This window comes from Pseudochaenichthys georgianus, chromosome 4 (genome assembly GCF_902827115.2).
Source record: "Pseudochaenichthys georgianus chromosome 4, fPseGeo1.2, whole genome shotgun sequence".
Classification (NCBI taxonomy): Eukaryota; Metazoa; Chordata; class Actinopteri; order Perciformes; family Channichthyidae; genus Pseudochaenichthys; species Pseudochaenichthys georgianus.
In genome coordinates this window covers 37,824,492-37,851,534 of record NC_047506.1, presented here as the reverse complement: position 1 = coordinate 37,851,534, position 27,043 = coordinate 37,824,492, and the positions used below count along the sequence as shown (strand labels likewise).

The following is a 27,043-nucleotide window of genomic DNA, read 5'->3' as shown; positions in this document are numbered from 1 at the left end:
CTTCACTTTGGACTATGTGACTGTTGCCAGCATCCATAGTATATAAAGAACAGTGATCTACTTATTTATGAGCGACTAAAAGGCCTTAGGCCTATTACAGTCGTATCCTATTGATTGATTGATTGATTGATTGATGACCCTGTTGATTGAACAGATTCCACATTGAAGTGTTAAACACTATGCCCCATATGTAACAAATATAACTGTGAACTGTGGTGCAACTACAAGCACAGGGTGAACACTTTTGGTCTGTTGTCATCATGAATATGTGTTCATGTGCAATACATCTTTCCTAAGTCCTTTTCAGAAATACCTATAATTAAGATTCAGATTTGAGTGATGGGAGTAGGTTGTACCAAAGAGTGCTCAGTATTTCATTAATATGAAAATGTAAGTCTGACAAAATGGAAGATAAAAGTCTTTGGATTGTTATTTGGGATATGAGTAAGAAGGACATTTACAACGTTTTGGAAAGTCAAAAATCAGTTAACTTTAATGTAAATCTTTCAGTTTGTATGTACAGACAGAGAGATCGAAATGACGTTTCCAACAATCCCGAATACAAAAATACAATTATACAATATACAGATATGTATACAAATATGTATACAATATGTATATCCTATACACAATCAACAGACACATTTACACATATGCACACATTAAGATAAAAAACACAACAATCAATATATACAAAATAACAGTCACTTCAATATTAATATCTTTGGGAATGTACATTATGCAAGATTGTCCATAGGATATGCATTTATTGCAAGATTGTCCATAGCAGCGCAAAAACAAAAGTGTCTGGTGCTGGATCTCAGTGTCGGATCATAGATCTCTTTTTCAAGGGAGACCTGAGTGTGTGAGGGAAGTTATAGTCCAGTGGTGGCAGGGAGTGGAGAGAGGGGGAGGGAGGGGAGGGAGTTCAGCCTCCTGACAGCCTGGTGTAAGACTGTCGAAATTGTTAAACAAGTCATAAATTAAGTGTTCATATATGCATGAATACACAAGGCAAGTATTATTAGAGTAAATTGGAGCTTAACCATATTAGAAAAACACAGACATTGCAATATTCTAATTGCAATATGTATTGAAATACAAAAACTAAAATAGAATAGAACATAGAATCGTGATTCTCAGGAATGTCAGGGCAGAGGAAGCCAGGCCACAAGGCTTTCTAAGTAAATAAATGAAAATGTTATTGTGGAAGTGAGGTGCAAATATCTTCCTTATTCCCAGTAGAAACTACACCCTTAAGTAAATCTATGTGTAACCCATTAGTGACTGAGAATTACTGAAAATGAAAGAAAAGTTACAGTCCAAAGTTAAAACTGCCACAGTTTGCATTGAATGGAAACGCCCTCTTCCAGCATCAGGAAAATTAGAAATGCCTCCACTTCCACCAATTCTCTTCTATGTTGCTTTTGGATTGCTCTTCTTCCTGTGGTACTTGAGTGTGTGGGTCCATATGTTGATGCAGTGCTCTGAATCAAGCAGTCAGTCAAAGTGAGACAATCAGACATAAACGTGGCGATAGCATGCGACAGCTGAGGAGCCACTGAAACCCAGGGTGAGCCCGCTGATCTGTTTTAGTCCACAAGCAAATGTTGAAAATGACCATTTCAACTATTCAAGGCTGGTATTATAAGTTTTACACAGACTGTATGAAAGTAGTGGCTGGTTTGTAGACTATGGTTTTAAAGCGTAGAGTTTGGTGTTTTGGGTGTGCAATCTAGGGTTATTCAACCAGAAGTGACATGAATGTTGGCGCAAAATCAAGACATTGTTACAATTACTATAATGATTAGTAAACTAACTTTCGAAAGGGGTGAAGTTGTAAGATAAGGAAACACAAAGAGCATCTAGCTTTATTGTTTTTTGTCCTGACTATTTGTTTTAATGGTAATATTTTGTTAATGTAAAATAATAGAATAGAATCTGAGGATGAAACCTTCTTTAATTGTCACACATACATGCTCACAGCACACACAGTGAACTTTGGCCTCTGCATTTAACCCAGTACTATAGGAGCAGTGGGCAGCTATTGTACAGCGCCCGGGGAGCAACGGGGGTGGAGTGGAGGGGAGGGAGTTCAGCCTCCTGACAGCCTGGTGTAAAACTGTCGAAATTGTTAAACAAGTCATAAATTAAGTGTTCATATATGCATGAATAGACAAGGCAAGTATTTGCTCACATAAATAAACTGTTGAAAGTTTTTATTTTCTGAAGATAAGAGCAAAACAAATTACTTTGCTAAAGCGTTTGTGATTTTTTATTAAATGTCCCATCATGTTCATCTCAACATTCATTTAAATCATTTGGTTGACTCCTGACATTTTATCCAGAGCCGTCATCAGGTCTACATTTGATTTGTCCAATACCTGCAACCTTTTGCTGTACTTTTGAGTACTTATTTTCAGTGCTAATTAGCAATTGTCTGCACGCAAACCCACAAAACCAAGACAGCAAACATGGTATAAACTGTTTTGGCTAAACATTTAAAATGTTAGAATATTCACTATCATTATTGGGGTCTCTATTGTTTATGGAAACAAAGTTATTAGACTTTTACATTTAAATAAACAGAGCTATTACTTTCATCCTGCTCATGAACAAATTAGAGCTTAACCATATTAGAAAAACACAGACATTGCAATATTCTAATTGCAATATGTATTGAAATACAAAAACTAAAATAGAATAGAACATAGAATCGTGATTCTCAGGAATGTCAGGGCAGAGGAAGCCAGGCCACAAGGCTTTCTAAGTAAATAAATGAAAATGTTATTGTGGAAGTGAGGTGCAAATATCTTCCTTATTCCCAGTAGAAACTGCACCCTTAAGTAAATCTATGTGTAACCCATTAGTGACTGAGAATTACTGAAAATGAAAGAAAAGTTACAGTCCAAAGTTAAAACTGCCACAGTTTGCATTGAATGGAAACGCCCTCTTCCAGCATCAGGAAAATTAGAAATGCCTCCACTTCCACCAATTCTCTTCTATGTTGCTTTTGGATTGCTCTTCTTCCTGTGGTACTTGAGTGTGTGGGTACATATGTTGATGCAGTGCTCTGAATCAAGCAGTCAGTCAAAGTGAGACAATCAGACATAAACGTGGCGATAGCATGCGACAGCAGAGGAGCCACTGAAACCCAGGGTGAGCCCGCTCGAAGGGGATGAAGTTGTAAGATAAGGAAACACAGAGCATCTAGCTTTATTGTTTTTTTCCCTGACTATTTGTTTTAATGGTAATATTTTGTTAATGTAAAAGAATAGAATAGAATCTGAGGATGAAACCTTCTTTAATTGTCACACATACATGCTCACAACACACACAGTGAACTTTGGCCTCTGCATTTAACCCAGTACTATAGGAGCAGTGGGCAGCTATTGTACAGCGCCCGGGGAGCAACGGGGGTGGAGTGGAGGGGTGTCTGGTGCCTTGCTCAAGGGCACCACGGCAGGGCCCAGGAGGTGAACTGGGACCTCTCCAGGTAACAGTCCACACTCCATATTTAGGTCTGTTTGGGGACTTGAACCAGCTACCTTACACCTCCAAGCCCCCACTGACTGAGCCACTGCCGGTCAAAAAAAGCTTAGGGATACGTAAGTGTGATGCCCCTGTGGGTTCATCTTGAGAGGGTGTGGCTGTGCTGCATCCAGCCGCCTTGATTGCAGTAACTCAGGGCACCTGGGTCTGGTGCCCTGCAGCTATTTAAAGCCTCTCTGTTCCCTCTCTGCTTTTCCCTGCAGGCACCCGGCTCTGTTGAGTATGCTATCAGTTATTTCAGTTGTTTCACTTTGTGCACCTCAACACCCTCACACATACATGTCCATGCAACCCTCACCCTGCATTTACACTACTGATACCACTGACGTCCACACCTCATACTTTACTTACTTTGCACTTAATTAATTTGGTTGATTTGAATTGTTTGTGTAAATAAACGTATTTTGCTAACCGTGGACATGGTGTGTCTCCTCTTTGTTGTGGCCTTTTGAGCCAGGTCATAACATAAGTAATGTCAGTTATGTTTTGGTTGCGTCCGGAACTAGCTTATGCTTGGGTGTGTGTTTAGTACATGAAGGTGTCGAGTCCAGTCTCCGGTGTTATGTTACAGAACCATTTATTTTAAACTGATAAAAACGTTGCTGCCTCCTGATCATTTATACATTACACTACGCGACTTACAATAAGTGCATTCGACCAAGAAGAAGAAGAACAGAATCAAGTACATCAGGTTTCATAGAGCTAAAACATTTCAAGTGCTACTCAACTGGCTATAGATAAGCCAGTCCTTTGTTAGTATTTAAGTGCTTAGTTTTTTTTTTAAATACATTTTTTTTTTTTAAATGTATTGCTCGAAGTGGAGTCGAAATAGATGAGTTTTCAGTCTGCGCCGGAAGATGTGTAAGCTAGATCTGCTGTCCTGATTTCAATGGGGAGCTCATTCCACCATTTTGGAGCCAGGATAGAAAACCAACGTGTTTTTGCTGATGGGAACTTGGGTCCCCCTCGCAGTGAGGGTGCAGCGAGCCGTTTGGCCGATGCAGAGCAGAGTGCACGTGCTGGGGTGTATGGTTTAACGATGTAGGAAGGGCCAGAACCATTCGCAGCATGGTACGCTAGTACCAGTGCCTTGAAGTGGATTCTAGCAGTTACTGGAAGCCAGTGAAGGGAGCGGAGGAGCAGCATGGTGTGGGCACATTTTGGAAGGTTGAAGACCAGATGAGCCGCTGCATTCTGGATGAGCTGCAGAGGTCGGATGGCACATGCAGGTAGACCAGCCAGGAGGGAGTTGCAGTAGTCTAGGCGTGAGATGACGAGAGCCTGGACCAGCAGCTGTGTCGCTTTCTGGGTCAGGAGGTGACGTATCCTCCTGATGTTGTAAAGAGTGTATCTGCAGCAGCGGGTTGTAGCAGCGATGCTTGCAGTGAAGGACAGTTTGTCATCTAGGGTCACACCCAGATTCCTTGCCGTTTGAGTTGGGGAAACAACAGAGGGGCCGATGTTGATTGTTAGGTCAAGAGTGGGACAATATTTTCCCAGAAGAAAAAGCAGTTCAGTCTTGTCAAGGTTGAGCTTGAGGTGGTGAGCAGACATCCACTGAGAGATGTCAGCTTGACAAGCAGAGATGCGTGCGACGACCTGGGTCTCTGAGCGGGGAAAGGACAGAATTAATTGAGTGTCGTCAGCGTAGCAGTGGTATCATCATCATCATCATCATCTTTATTTAAAGAGACTCTTGGTCCATTATTACAAAACATACAACACTCAAATACAAACATGGTATGAAATACCATGCGGGCTAATGACAGATCCGAGCGAGTTTGTGTACAGAGAGAAGAGGAGGGGACCGAGGACAGAGCCCTGAGGGACCCCTGTAGTTAATTGACAAGGGTCGGACTCGGACCCTCTCCAAGTTACCCTGTAGCAGAGATGGGGACTCGAGTCTGCGACTCGGACTCGAGTCGCACTTAAGTCGCGCACACAGAGACTTGAGACTTGACTTGGACTCGTGACCAAAAGACTTCAGACTCGACTTGGACTCGTGTGTTGGGACTCGTGAACAATCATTGTGGTTTCTATTTGTGGCGTATTAAAGGTGGGGTAGGTACATTTGAGAGAAACCGGCTTGAGATCGCTAGAATTTGAAAATACACAACTGGAGATAATCTGCTAGAGGCTGCTACTTGCTTATAGAGCCCGCCTCCTCCAACACACACGAACGCGCACATGACCAATGAGGGCACGAGATCAGTTTGTGCCCAGATGGAAGGCTGACAGGCAGGTAGGCCATCCAGTTACTTTAGCCGGGCTCATTACGCAGACGTGCGCGCCTCTGTTACTACCTCGTAGTAACACCATGGCGACCGGCGGCCAGTGTTGGGAAAGTTCACTTTCTACATGAACTAGTTCAGTTCACAGTTCACAAATTTTAAAATGAACTAGTTCAGTTCATAGTTCATAATTCAACATTTTGAACTAAAGTTCATGGTTTCAAAAATGAACTAATTTATAGTTTATAGTTCTTTTTTCAATACGTTGCTGTGAGCTATTATTTGTCTCCTGTACGATGTTAATGGGGTTTGGGTGGTAGTGGATCTGTTTTGGCTCTCTTTTTTATTCGCCACTCACACATACTGTGAAAGGCTAGTCATGTGCTTATTCTCAATGTGCCGTTTAAGGTTTGTTGTCGACGACGTCGATGTACGGACTTGCTTTTTCAAACCGGGCGGACACAGTTTACAGGCAAACGTTTGATTTTTTCCGTCTGAGTCAGTACTGACTTTAACGTAAAACTCTTTTAAATGCTCATACGCAGACGCCGTAGAGCAGGGGTGGGGAACCTTTTTCCTCTCAAGGGCCATTTCAATGTTTACAATATCCTCAGAGGGCCGTACAAGTTATTGACCTCTGCTTAAAAAAACTAAAATCACAGCCCATTCATTTCATTCTGTGCAAAGAAAAAGCAACCTCTTAATCCAGATATCTCACCATGACTCGCGTATGCATGCACGTGCAGGGTGCTCCCCTGGGAAGATTTTTTTTAAATGTTGAAGTTAAGAGCATCAATCTGGTGCACTTTGAGAACATTAGGAGATCTATGGACACATCTCTCAACACCCAAACACAACTGTAAGCAGATTTTATTTTAATTTATGGATATTTGACAAATCACTCCCCTTTCAAACTGTATTCTTCTTTATTACTAACTGTCATATAGTATTTTATACCTGTTTACTTTATTCTCTTATTTTTTTAATAACTATAATGATCATATAAAGATGTGCCTTTACCTCACTGGTTGTAGACAAAGCTTCTTATATTCGTTAGCATAGCTAGCTAACCAGATGCTAATGATAACAACAAAGTTATTGACTGTATGACAGATGAGCAGATCGCCACTGGGCTTTCAACTAAAGACACAAACACGCAGAAACTGTGGCATGTGTATGGACTTATCGGTACTGCAATTTCTGAAGTGCTGGAGTGGCGTTCTGGTGCTCCGTCAGAACTGCACCCCTGTCAGTCGAGACATATACCACGTGATGACACGTAAGGCTCGTGTTGTGTTCAAGGACCCTGACCTTGGCCAGGAAAAACAGGCACTCGCTTGTTTAATTTTTTTGCGGTCTAGATTTCTTTAATTTTTTGCGTGTGTTTATCAATTATCTCGAAGGCCGTACCAAATTGTCTCGCGGGCCGTATACGGCCAGGGGTGACAGGCGCGTACGCGTCACAGGCAGCTTGCTGTTGCCAGATTGGGTGGTTTTCCGCATTATTTTGAAGCCTGTTTACTGTGTGTTTTAACTGGGTTTTCGGCTGAAAGGCATATGAAATCTGGCACACTTTTGAACGCCGTTATAATACAGTGCTGAGAATGAACGCACTTTTGAACGCCGTTATACAGCGCTGAGAATGAACGCGTTCTCAATTACGTTCATCTAGCGGAAATACAGTACGTTCAGTTCACGTTCGCCCAAAATATGAACGCGTTCATGAACGATCGTTCATGAACGATCGTTCATTGAACGCGTTCAGGTACATCACTGCCGGCGGCACACCTGCGGCTGTACCGATTGTAATTAGGTTCAACTACAAACACTTCGAACAAAACGCCGGCGGCACCAACAAAAGGAGCGCACACTGCAAAGTCTGCAATATCAAAATCAAGGATGCTGGCGCAACAACGTCGGATTTCATCAGGCACTTGAAAACTCACCCGGAGAGGTCAGTCACATTAACGCATGGACGGTTAGCAAACATGTTTAGCTCAGCATCAGCTATGTAATGTTAACTTAGCTTGCTACTAGCTTTGTAACTGAATATTTGAAAAGATGAGTGAATGTTTGCTTGTCACACTTGTTTGAGTTGAGTGGCGTTGACATCCAACTCTTGACATGACATAAAAAAGGTCGGTAACGTTAATCATTACGTTCCGCTGCCAACATCTACTGGCTAACGTTAAACGTAGAAAAATACATAGTTACATACATAAATACATCTGTGGATTTAGAGGCAGGTTACAGGTTTATTGTTGACCACGTAACGTTAATGTTACAGGTTTATCAGGTTACCATGACACTGGCTTTGAGTGAGAGCATAGAGGAATATGTTTATTAATAGTAGACTTAAAAGATGTCATTAGAGACCCAGTGTATAATAACACAGTAAATGCTTTGAATTGCTTAGATATAGCTGTGCAGTATTCTTAACAGACTGGATAGCAGCAGACAATAGAAGGCTGATTACAACCAGAAGAGACATGAGACTTTTATTTTTTTAGAGACTTGAGACTTGACTTGGACTCATGACCAAAGACTTGAGACTTGATCAAGTCTCACCCCACAAAGACTTGAGACTTGACTTGGACTCGTGAACAAAGACTTGAGACTTGACTTGGACTTGCAAAAAAAGACTTGTGAACATCTCTGCCCTGTAGGTACGGTATTTGAGGTATGAGGTGAGGAGGGAAAGTGCAGAGCATGAAACTCCAAGTTCTTGGAGAGTGCGAAGGACGATCTGATGGTTCACCGCGTCGAATGCAGCAGACAGGTCCAAAAGGATGATGACAGAGGAGAGGGAGGCTGCTTTAGCCGTGTGCAGTTCCTCAGAGACAGCAAGGAGGGCAGTTTCTGTTGAGTGACCTGCCTTGAAACCAGACTGGTGCAGATCCAGAAGTTTGTTCTGATGGAGATAACAGGAGAGTTGTTTAAAGGGGAGCTATCATGCAAAATGCACCTTTGTACGTCTTTTATAAATGGATATGTGTCCCCGGTGTTCCAGGGAACTCACCAAGTGTCAGAAAACACAACCCTCTATTTTTCTCCTTAGCCAAATCTCTAAAAAAGGGGCTGCAATGGATCTGAAAAAAACGGATCCAGATTTCAACACTTTTCTACGTCATAAAGAGGTGCTCCGCTTATTGGTCAACTCTCCACCTATCAGGGGAATGAACCACGGCCACGTGCATTGCCAAACCTCTCATTCGCATATAGGCTATCGGCAGGCTAAATCAACTCCAGTCACATCTGTGTTTTTGCCTGCTCTTGCCAGGATGTCTAAGCCAGTTAAACGTTGTTCTGTTGTTGACTGCAAGACTCGAGAAAGGGGACTGCATGCAATGCCATCAGTGGAAAAAGAAAATAATCTGTGGCTAGACTTCATTTTCAAGGGAGATGTGCCAGAAGACCACGGCAGATTTCTGTTGGTGTGTTCCAAACATTTTACGACGGACATGTTTATGAACTTCTCTCAAGTCCAACACGGATATGCCTCCAAACTAATGCTAAACCCGGGATCAATACCAACCAGGCCAGTGAGGACACATCCAATTTTGAAGCTGTAAGTTTTTATTTAGCGGTGTTTTTCCTGATAAAGCTATCTCTAGCTTGTAGTATGTAGCATGTAGCATGTAGCTTCGCCGTATCAATGTCGCCTCAAACCCAAATAGTAATCGGTTAGGTGTTTATATGTTTTTGTAACATTTTATTTTGTATGCTCCGCAGTCTTTGCTTTGTCTTTTATTTTAATTATCAGGCATTTGCTAACATGTTCAGACATACTGCCGTAATAGCGATCTGTGTGAAGGCTGTAAAGCCACGCCCTAGCCGATAACACAAGTATTTATTCTCCTATTTATTAGTATTTTGTATCCTCTAAAATCATATTGAGTAAGTTATAATAACAAACGTAATCTTCTGTAGGTAAGTGCCGTTTTTTCCAGCGTTATATGTAAAAGCTTTTGTGATTGTAGTCTGTCAGAACGATCAGATATCATCGATCTGTAAGCTAAGCTACGTAACGCTAATGAGACATGCCGTTTTTTGCAGCGTTATATGTAAAAGCTTTTGTGTGTTTACTTGTTTGCGCACATGAATATAAATGGGGGTGTGTTAGGATAGAACACTGTGTATGTATGCAAGGGGGGACACACACCACGAGTAAAACGGAGCTAAAGCCCCGTTGGTCTGTTGTTGTTGACGAGGCCTTACCTCTAGCAACAGGCTAATTAGTGGCTAGCACTCATTACAGTCAGTCTACTGAGCTCAGCCCCTCTCCAACATATCATCTGTATTGAGTCAGAAACACAGCATGCACGTTACGGTTCAAAACTAACTCCGATTGGAAAAGGCTAAGCAAAGAGCTTTGCTAAATAGAGAGTTTTAAGCCCCATCTTTTGGGATTTCAGACTATATTTATCCAAATAGTATTTTCTCATCCTGAATACTAAATTGAGATGATTTTGTTCTAACTATGTTTTCTTCTTTACAGGCCAGCACCTCACATACTTACTAATTAGTTACAATTTGTACATCCTTTGCTATTATTTACATTTTTTTTTATCATGGCGGAAATGAAAGACTGTACCTGGCAGCCCTGCACTACAATGAAAACACTGAGCGTGCACAAGCCACTACATCCACTTGAAACCCTCTGTATAAACTGCAGTTCCCAAAGGCCAGGAAGGGAGAATGCAGAGCAAAACCAGTAAAGACTGACCCCCACATTCCATAAGTGTTAATATTTATTATACAACCATTTACAAATATAAAATAAAAAAATTAGAAAGAACTTTCAGTTTTTTACATGCATATACTAATCTAAACCACATTTTTTGTTGTGCTTTTGTTAACATTGCACAGGCTACGTGAGTAGGAGTAATGATGCTGTTTCAATCACATTAGTATGAATGAAAAGGTGACAGGTGACACGCTCCCAATTAGGCAAATGAGCTAAGTCCCGCCTCCCATTGTTCGAGATCCTTTGATGGGTGTTATCACAGGTAGGTGTGAAAAGCCCCCCTGTGTAGTGCCTTTGTTGTTTAGTTCTTTGATGTATTGATTAAGATAGTCTCTTTGAAGTTATGTTGTCTGGCCCCTGTCCCCTCATACCCCTTTGTAGTCTAGTCATTTGATGTGTGTTATAACAGGTAGGTGTGAAAAGCCCCCCTGTGTAGTGCCTTTTGTTGTCTAATTCTTTGATGTTTTGATTAAGGCAGACTCTTTGAAGTTATGTTGTCTGGCCCCTGCCCCTCAGAGTTGAATAATTAGCCTTTGATGTTTGCCCTTTGATGTGAGGTGTTATAACAGGCAGGTGTGATTTCACACTGGTGTGTTATAAGCCTTTGATGTTAATCTAGGTGTCTCTTTGAAGTTATGCGTGAGACTGTCTACCCAGCCTCTCCCCCTTTTATCCACCCCTTCCTGTGGCTATGACGCCAGCAAATAGTGGGGGTGGAATTAGATGAAGATATAAATATGCTCAAACTAAATTAAAAAAGACAGGCAATTCCACTTACCAAGTCACCTTTCAAAAAAGAAAAATGGCAAGAGACGCCTCGAATTGGGTTTAATCAGCCTGTGTGACAACTTACCGCCATCCGTTTTTGGTAGGGGTTAAACTAGTATATTATGTGGATAGTATATTATTAGATACTTAAAAATGTTATGTTTTTTCTGTCAGACCCTGTGTGCTGAAATCTACTCAAACAGAGTACTTCATGGTAGTGGTCAGCTTTTAAACACAAACTTGTATCTTTCAGTAACTTTCTCAGAGAATTTAAGCATAAACCTGTCAAATGTTTCAAAATAGCCTTGTTTCACTGAAATAGCCTCAAAATCACAAACTGCCATTAAGAGTCAGATTCTTAACGAAATCTACTAAAACAAAGTACTTCATTATCTACTTTTCAGCTTGTATACACAAAATTGTATCTTTCAGTAACTTTCTCAGAGAATTTAAGCATAAATCTGTCAATGTTCAAAACATTATGTTTTTTCTGTCAGACCCTGTGTGCTGAAATCTACTCAAACAGAGTACTTCATGGTAGTGGTCAGCTTTTAAACACAAACTTGTATCTTTCAGTAACTTTCTCAGAGAATTTAAGCATACATCTGTCAAATGTTTCAAAACAGCCTTGTTTCACTGAAATCTCTCAAAATCACAAACTGCCATTAAGAGTCAGATTCTTAACGAAATCTACTAAAACAAAGTACTTCATTATCTAATTTTCAGCTTTTATACACAAAATTGTATCTTTCAGTAACTTTCTCAGAGAATTTAAGCATAAATCTGTCAAATGTTCAAAACAGCCTTGTTTCACTGAAATAGCCTCAAAATCACAAACTTCCATTAATGTCTACCCCTGAACTGCTTCCGGTTCCCTCGACAAAAAAGCAATGCAATTTCTCCATAGAATTTTGGAAAATAGCTGGAAATAAGGTCTGTGGTTGACACACATTTAAGAGACGGGTCAAGTTTTGTTCAGTCGGATCATAAATCTAATTGATGGATTTATGATCAATAGATTTATGATTCGAAAATTATAAAAGTAGGGTAGACATGTGGATATGATCCGGCTGAACAAAACGTGATCCATCTCTTAAATGTGTCTCAACCACAGACCTTATTTCAAGCTATTTTCCAAAATCCTATGGAGAAATTGCATAGCTTTTTTGTCGAAGGAACCGGGAGTGGTAAAATGCTGACTTACTTCCGGGTTTTAGGACGTGTCACTGTGGCACTCTATAGGTCAGGGGTGTCAAACTCAAGGCCCGGGGGCCAAATCCGGCCCGCGACTTCATTTGATGTGGCCCGCAAGAGCTTCCAAAGAATATAATACGTTATTATACGGTTACATGCCACTTTACAGACGACATGTCCCACAATGCATCGCGCACTGTGACATGCGCACTGAAGAGAGAATTATTTGCCCTGGACTTCTGCTTTCAGACGTAGTTAATTACTAAGTTATTACCCTATCCGATAATAATCCAATTCAGAGGCAATAATGTAATATAATATATTATTTTGTATAATTATATATATGTATATTTATATAGTTACAACCGGCCCTTTGAGTGCAACCATAATGCTAATGTGGCCCGTGATGAATTTGAGTTTGACACCCCTGCTATAGGTGGACATTTTAGAATGCAATATCAAGACAGAGACATTGGAGATGCACTAGTCAACCTGAAATCCACTGCTGACCTTGAAGATTTGACAACTATCAAGGTCATCCCAATACCTGATGATGGTGTCCAAGAATACATCTTTACCGTCTGTGAAGAAGCAGCGTTTGCTCAATCAGACGATACTGACATCTTGTCCACACCCTCCAGCTCAGTCTCTACAAGAACTCGTATCTGTTTGAAATTATTGAACTGACACAAAAGGCCAACCTTGTTCAAAGATTACAATGCTAGGGATTGAACTGTATTTTCCGTTGCTTAATTGCTTTGGCCTCTGTATGTTTCATTTGAAGTGAAAACAGAGTGACATGTGACTTCACAGATTCTGGCAATGCTACTTAAACTCTTCTTAATGGCTAATACATGTTTATCTGAAGTTGTAATTAAGAGCTGCAGAAAATATTGTTGAAGTGTTTAAAAATGTAAAGAAAAACAAGATGTTATGCATACGTTCTAGTCTTTTATTAAAAGGCAGCCAGGTTTAAACGCATTACATATTTACATTTGAAAGGAGAGTAGGGATGTAACGATACCCAAAACTCACGGTACGATAATATCGCGATAACAAGTCCACGGTACGGTATTTATCGCGATATTGAATAATAAAGGGGGGAAAAAAAAAATTTCAATAAAAAAATGGTTTACTCGAAAAATGTTTCTTTATTAAATAATAAATCTGATTTGTACAGCATTTTAGTAGGATAGCAGTATTTTAAAGTGTCAAAAACAAAGTGACAGTAACAGACTGGAACAAGAAAACCAGTGTTTTTGTACCTATAGTACTACCAAACAAAGTAGGCATTTTCTTTGTGCCACTGCATCTCACAAATAAACAAGGACATTTAATAATCAGACCCTGCAATAAAATAAATCAAGTGTCACTTTAGTTTTTCAAGTAACTCAACTCAAACTCACTCAGCATCATCAGACAGGTTTTTAGGAATATGAGAATGTCCACATTTCCAGGTATTTATAAGCTGGGATGTTTGTGCATTTACAATATCCCCTGCTCTCTCGCTTGGTACTGATGTTGCTGGGACAGCAGTGGTCGCGTTAACCGAATATTTTATTTAACAATGACGGAAAAATCTGAAAGCAGTCTGTCATTTTGACAGATTAGAACAAACTCGGAACAGCGCCAACGTTTCCCCGCAGCGAGGCTCTGGTGTTATGCCGTGCTATGCATGCCCTCCAAAAGGAAATGATATAGTTTTCAAACCGTACTTTGCCGTACAGATCAATACAAGTCTGGGAGGTTTTGCTTTACGCTGTGCGCGCTCCCGCGAGGTGCATGCACACACGGCATAACACCGCCCCCCCATTGACAGTTCACGAGCGTGCTCTCTCGTGAACTGTTCAGACCCGACGGGATTATGACGGACATTTTACTATCCCTTCATCCCTTCTTTTTCTCTACCTTCAGCGGCCCACAGCAACCTAGCTCCCGCTTACCTTCCTCCTTCAGCGGCTAACCCCGTAGCAACAGCGCCCCACCCAGTAACCCAAGGGGCCATGCTACACGCTAACCAGTTAGCCGACTCTAACCGAGTACCTTCTTTCCCAACTGGTCTATCCTTTCCCCCTCCCCACAGCAATACAACCCATCCAGCCAGCCTCCTCAGTCTACCACCCTTCCCCCGTGTCCCCCGTCTTGCGCCAGCAGATTCTCCTGGGCAACTACGTAGACCTGGCTCAGCTACTACAGCCATCAATCACAGACACTAGCCAGCCCAGGGAAATACAGACCAATTTCGGTTTAGTCCAGCTGCGAAATCCATCACCTACGAGGTCCAAGAACTTAACCCCCGCAGAGTTCGCCCTAGCTTTCTCCCTTTACCGCGACGTCATATGCTCAGCCTACCCCACACGCAGAACCGAGTTAGACGAGTATCTTCGCATAGAGCTCGACATGGCCTTACGCTTCGGAGGCTCAGGGATTTACACCTACCATGTCCACTTCGCTAGCCAAGCCGCCGGCCGCATCAAGCAGTTCAACCAGGGAACATACTGGGGCGCTCTGGACGCCGAGCTTTACTGCCGCATCTTTGCAGCACGCGCATCCCTCTCTTGCCAAGTATGCGGAGCCCCCTCCCACCCGGCCTCAGCATGCATAGTCAGCACTCCACCACCTCAAACACCTCACTCACTTTCCTCTCCATCACGCAACGCCTCAGACTTTAACCGTCTATCACCTGCAGGGAGGCAGTAAGGTGTAATAAATTCAATGAGCTAGGCTGCTTTCTCTCTAATTGCCGCCTAATTCACATCCGCTCTTTCCGCGGCGTCGCTCACATCAGGAGCACCCGCCCCCATAACCCAACCTAACATTTACGGCATAAACATATTTTCCCTTTAGAGTGTAACGGAGGCCTGGTGCTGGGCAAACCGCACGCGCATCATTCTAACTCCTCCAGGTAATGTTTAGTTGGATTTAGAAGTGAAGACGTAGTCATTCGTTCCGGGCATGTTATTTTCAAGCCACATGTTTCTGGTCCAGAAACACTTTCAGAACATCCCGCACATTTTGGGGGCATTCTCAGAACATTATTAGAGCCATTTCACCCGCACCGGCGCAGCGTCCACAGCAGCTAGACCGGGCATCTCTTATCCAACCATCTAGGCCCTCGGCCGCTCGTCATCCCAAGCGTATCATGCTTACATCCGCAACAATCTAAACGACGTCAGACACGCACACGCTTAAGTCAGCTGCTTTAATCCGACTCTTTTGGGGGTCCGTAATCAGCCCACGCAGATCATGCCGGAGACGGAACCCCCACTCTGAGTCTCCCACTGCACGGACCACAGCTCGTCCTCCCAGATCATCTCTTCACCCCCCTCATATCATTCACATGTTACTTCAATAAACTTACAAAACATCACCATTGTTGTGGCGTGGTTCCTGCTAGTGAAATGAGGTTAAATTGTTAACATAGGTTCAGGAGCATGGCCACGCCTAAAACTCCGCCTCGAACCACGGCCACCCCTATTTATATCTGGCAAAACTTCCGGCCACTGCTCGTCTCCATCCTTTCAACCCACCCTCCCTCTCCCTTTCTACCCATACAGTTCCCCTTCCGACTCACACTGAGCGATACATCCATCCATCCCTTCTTCCCTCCCTCAACATCCCTACAGCCCCCCATCCCTTCATCCCTCATCCCTCCATCCTACATCCCTCCATCCCTCATCCCTTCATCCCAACATCCCTACATCCCTTCATCCCTACATCCCTTCATCCCTACATCCTCTGCCCGTCAACATTTATATTTAAACTGTGCATATACTGCATATACTAACATTTTAATTCCAGGTATCGTCTGGGGGCCCGTAATCAGCCCACGCAGATCATGCCGGAGACGGAACCCCCACTCTGAGTCTCCCACTGCACGGACCACAGCTCGTCCTCCCAGATCATCTCTTCACCCCCCTCATATCATTCACATGTTACTTCAATAAACTTACAAAACATCACATTGTTGTGGCGTGGTTCCTGCTAGTGAACCTGTTTTCAAGTCTAAGTATCCGGATTACAGAGGCAACAGTAAATCGGCTTAGATTAGGCTGAACCCTCCGTCCAGCCTCTTTCATCGTCAAACCATGGTTGAAAATATTTCATTTCCTTAGAAAGTACTCTTCCTCCTCCTCTCCTCTCCTCTCCTCTTCCTCTTGCTTCCATGTTGGCTTCCATTGTTTCTGTAAGAAAGTACTCACCTGTAGTCTTTTTATAGTGCTAACATCCTGATTGATGAGCCAACAATTATGCTATCAGGTGTTTGGTCAGGCGGAACGTGTTTCTTGATAATTGGTCCATGTGTGAGGCCTTTTGAATATCAGTGTTTTATCAGTGACTTTATGTCAGATTACTGTGTCTTACGTGGAGAAACGTGTGCAGTGGTTTGCAAAAAGTGCCATGTTGATTTGCAAATTGTGTGAAAAGCTGAAAACGTAGAGTTTTGGAGATTTGAGCCGATGTTTTGCTCTTTGAGTGTCAGTTAAAATAATTGTGCTTTATGTATAATTTTAGTGTGTTAGCAATCGAGAAAAACTGTAAACATAAAGTATTTACATTACATAGAAACACAAAGTATTTACATAAAGTGTAGTTAACAACCACCAAATGTATACCATTTGCTCTACTTAATAATTGCATGCAGCACCCACACATATTGAATGGTCCTGTGGAAGGAGGAGTCCAGCACTTTTCAATGCAAGGTAAATAATAACCAAAGGAGAAATACCTTGAACAATAATATTCCACTTTATTTACACTACTTAATTCCCTAACTTTATTACAAAGATGTGCCATCCTAATGTCAGTTACCGGAAAAACAATGATGATTATTGTTTATGTTTTTAAAATGATTGTTTATGTTTTTAAAATGTTGGATTGCCGAAGAATAGTGATTAAGGAGTTTTTATTTTGCACACATTGAAAAAAAGATTGGTAATAGTTTTTCATAATAAAGTAAAAATATGTTATTATTTGTGTGTTGTGAGCAGAAAATGAGCAAGCGCCTGAATAGTGATTCATTAATTTCAAATAAAACATCATCATAGTTTGACTGTTAAAATAATAATTATTTCATAGGATTAGCCCATAAAACCACCACCCCCCTTAGTTTTAGTTTAGTCAATTTATTGAACATGTCAGAAACAAAACAAATATATAACAATAATATATATATATTCTCCTTTTTTTTTTTTTTTTTTCACTCAGATTAATAATTATAACAAAGTACCAAAAAAATAAAATAATAACAAACAAAATAAAATTAAAAAAAATTATTTTCAGATAGTCTCTGTTCATGTTCAACAGGGGCAAGAAGAAGCTTAAAAAACGTTTCTGGTCCTACCCCCTCTAACATATATTTTTCTTATAAAACATTAGGTCATCGTCATCAGCGACATGTTTGTCTTGTTAATCTTTTCTTTTCTTTTTTTTACAAAACAATCAGAAAGAAATTACTTTTTACAATTACAAGAAATAACAACAAATGAGATTTTACAGGTCCTGTTCATAACCATTAATGATTAGACTCCTAAATAATACTTTCATTTTAGATAGACGTGTACAATATTTCAGTGCATCGTTACAGTTATTCCACAGACTAACACCTTTTGATGAGATGCAATGAAGTTTGGCATTTGTTCGTACGGGTGGTTTTTTGAAAATGCAGTTTCCTCTCAACATGTGTATGCTTTCTCTCTGTGTGAAAAGTCCCTGGATATTATGAGGTAATTGTTTATTTGCGGCTTTGAACATAATTTGAATAGTTTTATAGTCAACCAGGTCTTGTAGTTTTAGTGTTTTTAGTTTGATGAACAATTTATTTGTTGGTTCTCTGGAGGTAGTTTTATGTATAACTCGTATGGCTCTTTTTTGCAGGATGAAGATAGGATGTGTATTTGTTTTATATGTGTTCCCCCAAACTTCCACACAATACATCATGTATGGAAGTATGAAGGAGCAGTACAGCATAAACAAAGAAGCTTGATTAATTAGGTATTTGGCTTTATTCAGAATTGCTATTGATTTGGATATTTTGGCTTTGATATAGCTTATATGTGGTTTCCAACTTAATTTATTGTCTATGATTACTCCAAGGAACTTTATTTCCGATACTCTTTCTAATTGGATGCCATTTATAGTGAGTTTCTTCTCTGTATTGGTCGATCGATTCCCAAATATAATGAGTTTGGTTTTGCTTGCATTCAATGTTAATTTATTTTGGTCAAACCAGATCTTCATCCTGCTCAGTTCCTTCTCCATTGTGACCAATAGCTGTTCTAAATCGTCCCCACAGCAGAGTAGACTTGTGTCGTCTGCAAAAGAATGGTTTTAATAATTTTTGATACTTCACATATATTGTTAATATACAGAATAAATAGTAATGGCCCCAAGACTGAGCCCTGAGGCACCCCACATGTAACCTGCAGTAGTTGTGATTTATGGCTTTGTAGTTCAACGTACTGTTCCCTGTTGTGTAGGTAGCTGGATAGCCATGATAATGCAACACCTCTAATGCCATATCTCTGTAGTTTTTTAATTAATAATTCATGGTCAACCGTGTCAAATGCTTTTTTAAGGTCCAGAAATATCCCTATTGCATATTCTTTCTTTTCTATTGCCTTAGTAATGTGTTCCATAAATTCTATAACTGCAAATGATGTAGTTCTGTTTTCTCTGAAACCATATTGTTGTTCATAGAGTATGTTATGTTTGGTGATGAAGTCATTTAGTCTTGTATAGTAGATTTTTTCCAGTATTTTAGAAAACTGTGATAATCCACTGTGGATACACGTCATATGCTGTACCAATTTGGTTATAAACAAATCAAACAGTATTCTCTTTTTCGTTTTCCATCTCCACCTGTAGAGAGCATTAATGAGCCACTGATGTGTTGGGAATAAGAGAAAAACACTTGTCTAGGCATGCTTAAAGCTTTAAGTTTTTGTAAAGTAATTTATGGAGACAGTTCGTTATGAGATATACATATTTAGTTGGTTTATAAGCAGTAATTCTACAAATGTGAGTACAATGTAATATGTCTTGTATGTGTCTTATCAGACTCAAAGGAAGCGTGATGTGTTGTAATGGCACTATGTTGTTAATGTACAAGGCGTAGGGATACATAAGTAATGTCAGTTATGTTTTGTGTATGCCCGGAACTAGCTTATGCTTTGATGTGTGTTGAGTACATGAACATGTCCAGTCCAGTCTCCAGTGTTATGTTACAGAATATGTTATCAGGGGGCCTTTAAGCCCTCTACTCTGGCTCCCTTGAGCTTAGACAAAAATAAGAAGGAAATTAAATACAAATATTTGTAGGACTATTTATATTTTGTTGCACGGTTGAAAATGTTTCGTATCTTGTATTTTGAGGTGATACTGTGACACATAAAAAAAAAAAAAAACGGTTTTAATTAGGTCAACTAAAATATGCGTCATATCCTGCTACAGTCCCACACCAGCGCCTTTTCTTGCAGGCGAATAACCTGACCCCCGGCTCGATGAGCGAACTATGGATAAATCAAAGAAAATAAAAGTATCGGAGGAACAAAGAGGGTTTAATTCTGCATGGTTAGAGTGTGTGATTCTTTCACACACAGTGACGTCACGAGCTACCCACAATGCAACACGCGCCATATATATATATATAAATACGCCATTTTCCTGGAGTTGCAAATATCCTGGAAGTGCAAATATAAACAGCTAGCTAACGTAGCCAGGCAGAGCGCACTAGGTTTTTTTTCTGAATTAACGACCGAAGAAATCGCTACATGTCTTCGGATTACATCTCTGGACTTGAGGGGTGTGCTTTAGGTCGTTACCAGCGTAAACTAGAGCTGTGTGGGTTGTCGGATTGCCCTTAAAGACTGCCTGCAGATGTATGGAAAAACGACCCGCGAAAGTGGCCTTCGGTCGATTTTTGGCTGCATCTACGTCTAATTTCTGGAAACACCAGGTGAATACCCCACTTGTCACAATAATATTATCATGCCATTGCATATGTGTGGTATTTTAGAGTTGACTAGATATTGATTAAGGCAATATACTATGATATTCAGTACAGGAAGCTTAGCAACACTTACTGTAAATGGTGTACGGCTAAACCATCGGCCTGCTTGCACCTCGCGTAAAACGGCAGATACCGGAAGTACGGTGTCGCCCTCGGCCCAATACCCGTATGTGTGTGTGAAAGAATGCTGGCTTACCGGTATATTTGATATGTTGAGAGAAGTTGTCAAAGGTGCTGCAGCCTTTACGTATTGGAGGGAAAACACGGAAGAAGAAGACAGCTGACGATCTTCAGTCATAATTCAATCAGTTAAACTGATAAAGACAGTCACACTGTCTCCTGAGCATTAATACATGACACTACATTGGAGAGATTGAGAGAATACATTCTACAGTGTAAAACAGATTTTGTTAATTTTAACTGTTTTTTCCCCCAGCAGCTGTCAGCTCTTTTCAATGTAAAAGCACTAACCTCTGAAGCATTTTAACTGTTTAAGAGCTAGATACTTTCCTCTGGATGTGGTGGAGAACTAAACTGCAGCTACAATGAGAGTGTATATTGGACTTACATTCATCCGGTTACCAGATACATGACCCAAACTAATAATAATTGTCTCAAACACTTCATCTAGCCAGGCTGAATTATTTGTGCTTTGTGCATTCCATATTCCAGCTTTAAAGTTCCTTTTATGTTAGTTATTTTATCCCAAACCCCTCAAATTGTTTATTTTTTCTCCCACGGTCTCTCTTCACTCTCTGTTTCCCTCCCACACCACACCCTGTCTCCCTCCTACATCCCACAGTCTATCATCATCACACAGTGGTTATTAATGTGAGCAGTGAGGGGCAGTGTAGTTGTTATTCAGTCAGTCTGTAGTATGGGAGGCATGCTGAAGGCTGCTCCGTCCCTGATAGACACTATATCACATGTTGGCTCAGTTTAGAGGACACTTCTTAACATGCCATGGGATTAGGAAACAAAATGAACACCTGCAGCTTGGAAACTCTTTGACTTCAGCAGCATTTCAAGGTAAGCTCAGACAGTTTGACACATTGCACTCTTAAGGTTTTCACCTTGCTTTACACAGCGTTTTTTTTTGTGTTCCAAGCAAATATTTGCACTTAACAAAAGTAGCAGAGCTTCTGGAGAGGAAGAGGGCAGGTTGTGCTAACCAACAAGGGAAAGGCAGTTCATGCTAACGTTTGTGCTAACTTGCTCCGTAGTAAAGTACAAACAATAGTTGGAATCAATTAACAAATATACATTTTCTGAACTAACTTTAAACTACCTTAACGTACTTTTCTACAAGACCTCTCCTCTTTTGTTCCATCCCTGTACAGTACCAACATTGAGTCATACAGCGCTTGATGCCGACAGACAGCAACATTACCTTTGCCGTCCTGCTCCTCACAGAGAGAAGAGGGAAGAGGCTGTGAATTAAGTTACATTGTGGATAAGGGTGGATGTGGATAGCCCCCATTGTTCTGTGTGTCAAAATGAAAGACAGCCCACACACCTATCAATCATCACACCGTGGGGTCTTATTTCAACATTACGTGTTGATATAAATCAACACGTTGTATCGCAACCCAGTCTCACGGCATTTCGTGTTCACCAACACGATTTTTAATCTATTGATTCGTGTTCACCAACACGATTTGCCCCTTTTTTTCGCGTTGTACAGCACGATTTTAAAAGCAATGTATTTCTACTGCCTGCAGCACGTCTTTTTCTCCGGTCGGGTCGAGGAAGACCGGAAGCTGTGTGGTTCATAAAAACATGTTCTTACTCAATATCAAGCCACAGTTATTACTTTTATTTGAAATCGTATAATTTCTGACTTTTGTTGCCGTCTGTGAGGAAAATAAATGGGGCTCAGAGCCTCAGGATACTGAAATCTGTATTTTTTTAAATCTTTTTTTCCTTCTAATTTGTTATTCTTTTCAAAATAACACACTGTTATTTTCTCACCAATAACACTCAATTATCCTTGCTTTTATTTATTGGTTTAATTCCATAATCTCTGGCTTTTTTGGCGTCTGCCAGGAACTGAATTTCAAAATAAAAATAACCGGAAACAGACGTAGGCATTTCGAGCGATTACCCAAGATCCTCAGATATGGTTTTAAGCTCGCTGATTGGATGTGTTAGCCGCAATGCATGCTGGGATCTGGTGTTTATATGATATGAAATCCGGAAAAAATTAAAAAAGAATAAAATAATACTTAATTCCGAGTGTTCTTGCTTTTCTCTTTGAAAGTCATCACATAACGGCATTGTAATACACGGTTCGGCTGCATTGTATATTACAGATCTGCCGTAGTTCTTTATTTATAGAGCCCTGATGCAGAGATGGGGACTCGAGTCTGCGACTCGGACTCGAGTCGCACTTAAGTCGCACACACAGAGACTCCAGACTTGACTTGGACTCGTGACCAAAAGACTTCAGACTCGACTTGGACTCGTGTGTTGGGACTCGTGAACAATCATTGTGTTTTCTATTTTTGGCGTATTAAAGGTGGGGTAGGTACATTTGAGAGAAACCGGCTCGAGATCGCTAGACTTTGAAAATACACAACCGGAGATAATCTGCTAGAGGCTGCCACTTCCTTACAGAGCCCGCCTCCTCCAACACACACGAACGCGCACATGACCAATGAGGGCACGAGATAAGTTTGTGCCCAGATGGAAGGCTGACAGGCAGGTAGGCCATCCAGTTACTTTAGCCGGGCTCGAATTTCATCAGGCACTTGAAAACTCACCCGGAGAGGTCCGTCAGTCACATTAACACATATGGACGGTTAGCAAACATGTTTAGCTCAGCATCAGCTGTGTAATGTTAACTTAGCTTGCTTCTAGCTTTGTAACTGAATATTTGAAAAGATTAGTGAATTGCTTGTCACACTTGTTTGAGTTGAGTGGCGTTGACAACTCTTGACATGACATAAAAAAGGTCGGTAACGTTAATCATATTGCATTGCAATAGCCTGTTTAAAGTGATCATATAACAAACAACTAATCAGTACTGATAGTGTATGCTCATAGATATAGGAGTGATAATAACACAGTAAATGCTTTGAATGTCTTAGATGTAGCTGTGCAGTATTCTTAACAGACTGGATAGCAGCAGACACTAGAAGGCTTATTACAACCAGAAGAGACATGAGACTTTTATTTTTAAGAGACTTGAGACTTGACTTGGACTCGTGACCAAAGACTTGAGACTTGACTTGGACTTGCAAAAAAAGACTTGTGAACATCTCTGCCCTGATGAGAAGACCTTTGGAAAAACTGAGAAAATGCCGCCGAAACTGAATACTTGACGTGGATCATAAATATATCAACAATTAAACAACATCTTCAATTTCTCTTCACACAATACGTCTCCTTACAGTATCAACACTAATTCGGCTGACTTTTACATTTGATCTAATTCACAGATAGGTTATATTTACACCATAACGGTGCACAGCTGATATAAAAGGACTGTTTTTAAAAATATTACTGATTTTCTTTGAATGTCAGAATGTAAATACTGAGTCTGAAATAGTATAGCAATATGCTGTAAAATTATGTGAAAGCATGAATAAAACGTGTCCTCCACTAATAATACAACGTTATTATGGCTGTGTGTACCTTGTGTGCACCGCCTAGTGGTTAAGGCACGTTATTGAATTATTGTTTTTATGTGTTATAATTAGGGCTGTCAAGTTAACGCGTTAATAACGCGTTAACGCAAAAAAAAATTAACGCCACTAATTATTTTAACGCGATTAACGCATGTGTATTTTTTTTCCTCGGCTGCCCCGTAGTTTCAGAGCGCATCGAGTTTAAAATACCATCTACAAACTGATGCTGCTGACAGCCCCGCTCCTGCCGGCCGCTTGTGGCAGACCACACTTCCACGCTCACCGGCAGGCACCGACTGGCCATCGGGAGGACCGGGAGGGTGTGTGTGTGTGTGGCCCGAGCCAGCGAGAGAGAGACCATACGTGCATTACCGTACCGCAGTGTGAACGCGGCTATTGTTGTTGTTAGCATCGGGTGCTAGCTAGCTGTGCTAACGGATATAAGGAGCTGTTTAAATGAAAACAGAGGAGCGCCATATCCACACAACTGCGCCGAGCACTTGACTTGATGCAGGAAGCCAGACAGCGGGACATTGTACGAGAAGTCAGCACACTCATGATTGCAGCAACATGATTGCAGCGTCCAGGCAGCTCCCGTTCGAGCATATGCCTTGAGTTGCACATAGCTCCAACGATCACACACACACACACACACACACACACACACACACACACACACACACACACACACACACACACACACACACACACACACACACACACACACACACACACACACACACACACACACACACACACACACACACACACACACACACACACACACACACACACACACACACACACCATTTGTATTGAATGAGAGAGGTTCCAGGTTGTTGTGTTTAATATTCATGAGAATATTTGTCATTGTTCAAATGATAATAAACATTAGCATAAAGCATATTTGTCCACTCATATGTTGATAAGAGTATTACAAACTTGAAAAATATTCCTCTAAGGTACATTTAGAACAGATAAAAAATGCGCGATTAATTTGCGATTAATCGCGATTAACTATGGACAATCATGCGATTAATCGCGATTAAATATTTTAATCGACTGACAGCCCTAGTTATAATATAACTAGAGCCGGGACTCGATTAAAATAATTAATCTAATTAATTAGAGGCTTTGTAATTAATTAATCGAAATTAATCGCATTTTTAAAAATCGCATTTTTAAAAATCGCATTTTTAAAAATCGCATTTTTAAGCACATCTAAGCTAATTTACAGATGGCCCTGAGCCCAATAGAGATTGCCCTGAAAAATGAACGCGGACGAAATGGCACGAAGGGTTTGGGGGGCCTCCGTCCCCCTAGACATTTTTTAATTTTTGCAGGTCTTAGATGCTGTCTGGTGCATTCTCTAGACTGAATTATAAGATGAACCACCACAATATTATATTGTACAATTTCAATTGTATTCTTCATTTCACTTGTTTGTTTGTTCTTGTTTGTGTTTGCTCGCTTGCCTGCCCTGCATAGCTTTAAGAAATACTTAAGTTGTTGGTCAAAACACTTTCCATCTGATGAAGGCAAATGCCTTCCCAGATGGAAAAAAGAAAAAACATTACATTCAGTTTTAACTGCCAAAACAAACATTATTTACACTATTATGGCCCCTGTTAAAAATGTGTGTAATGTTAATCAATCAATCATCAATCAATGTTTATTTATATAGCCCAATATCACAAATGTTACATTTGTCTCAGTGGTCTTCACAGTGTGTACAGAATATCAATATGACAATATGACACCCTCTGTCCTTAGACCCTCAAGGAACAAGGAACAAGGAAAAACTTCCGAAGAAAACCCAGTTTAAAGGGAAAAATGGGAGAAACCTCAGGGAGAGCAACAGAGGAGGGATCCCTCTCCCAGGACGGACAGACGTGCAATAGATGCCGTGTGTAAATTGAAAAGATAATACATTTGCAACATAGGTAGTCCAGATGTTTGGAAATGCATGTGTGTATAATAGGAAGATGAATCCACGAGGATATCCATCCAGGACCGATGATCCAGGACCACAGCCACGACTCAAGATCCAGCGCTCGCGATCCAGGACACAGGACCGCAGGATCATCCATGACTCCGGATCCCAGCGTATATAGACACCAAAAAGAAATAAATGTGGGGAAGCTGGGTTAATCGGAACATGAGAGTACACAGGTACAGACAGAGAGAAGGAAGAAGTAAGATGTCCCCCGACAAACTAAGCCTATATCAGCAAAACTAGGGGCTGAATCTAATCAGCCCTAACTATAAGCTTTATCAAAAAGGAAGGTCTTAAGCGCACTCTTAAAAACGGATAGGGTGTCTGCCGCCCGAACACAAACTGGAAGCTGATTCCACAAATGTGGAGCTTGATAAGAAAAGGCTCTGGCTCCCATTGTACTTTTAGAGACTCTAGGAACAACCAACAACCCTGCATTCTTGGAACGCAATGCCCTAGTAGGACAATAGGGTATAATGAGTTCTTTAAGGTAAGATGGCGCCTGCCCATTAAGGGCTTTGTAGGCGAGAAGAAGAATTTTAAATTCTATCCTGTGTTCTATAGGGAGCCAGTGTAAGGCAGCCAGAACAGGAGTAATGTGGTCCCTTTTCCTAACTCTGGTTAGTACACGAGCCGCAGCATTTTGAATCAGCTGAAGCCACTTGACTGACTTCTTGGTACTCCCTGATAATAAGGAGTTACAATAATCCAGCCTAGAAGTAACAAATGCATGGACTAGTTTCTCTGCATCGTTTTGAGGCAAGATATGCCTGATTTTTGCAATGTTACGTAGATGGAAGTAGGCGGTCCTTGAAATTGATTTTATGTGGGCGTTAAAGGATAAATCCTGATCAAATATAACACCAAGATTCCTTACAGTCTCACTGTTAACTACTGTAAATTGGTCGAACGAAT

The 27,043-nt window shown here is 40.9% G+C and overlaps 1 protein-coding gene across 2 annotated transcripts in view; it reads left to right on the top strand.

The window, feature by feature from the left end:
• The first annotated feature begins 21,364 nt into the window (after nucleotides 1-21,364).
• Nucleotides 21,365-27,043, top strand: part of s100p (S100 calcium binding protein P) — a 72,953-nt gene continuing 67,274 nt past the window's right edge. Inside the window, exon 1 of one of the 2 annotated variants that reach the window (XM_034081699.2) lies at nucleotides 21,365-21,532. In XM_034081699.2, the coding sequence (XP_033937590.1) occupies nucleotides 21,430-21,532 (103 nt within the window). In that variant the 5' untranslated portion in view covers nucleotides 21,365-21,429. The remainder of the gene's footprint in view (nucleotides 21,533-27,043) is intronic. The other variant, XM_034081700.2, reaches the window with a different exon arrangement.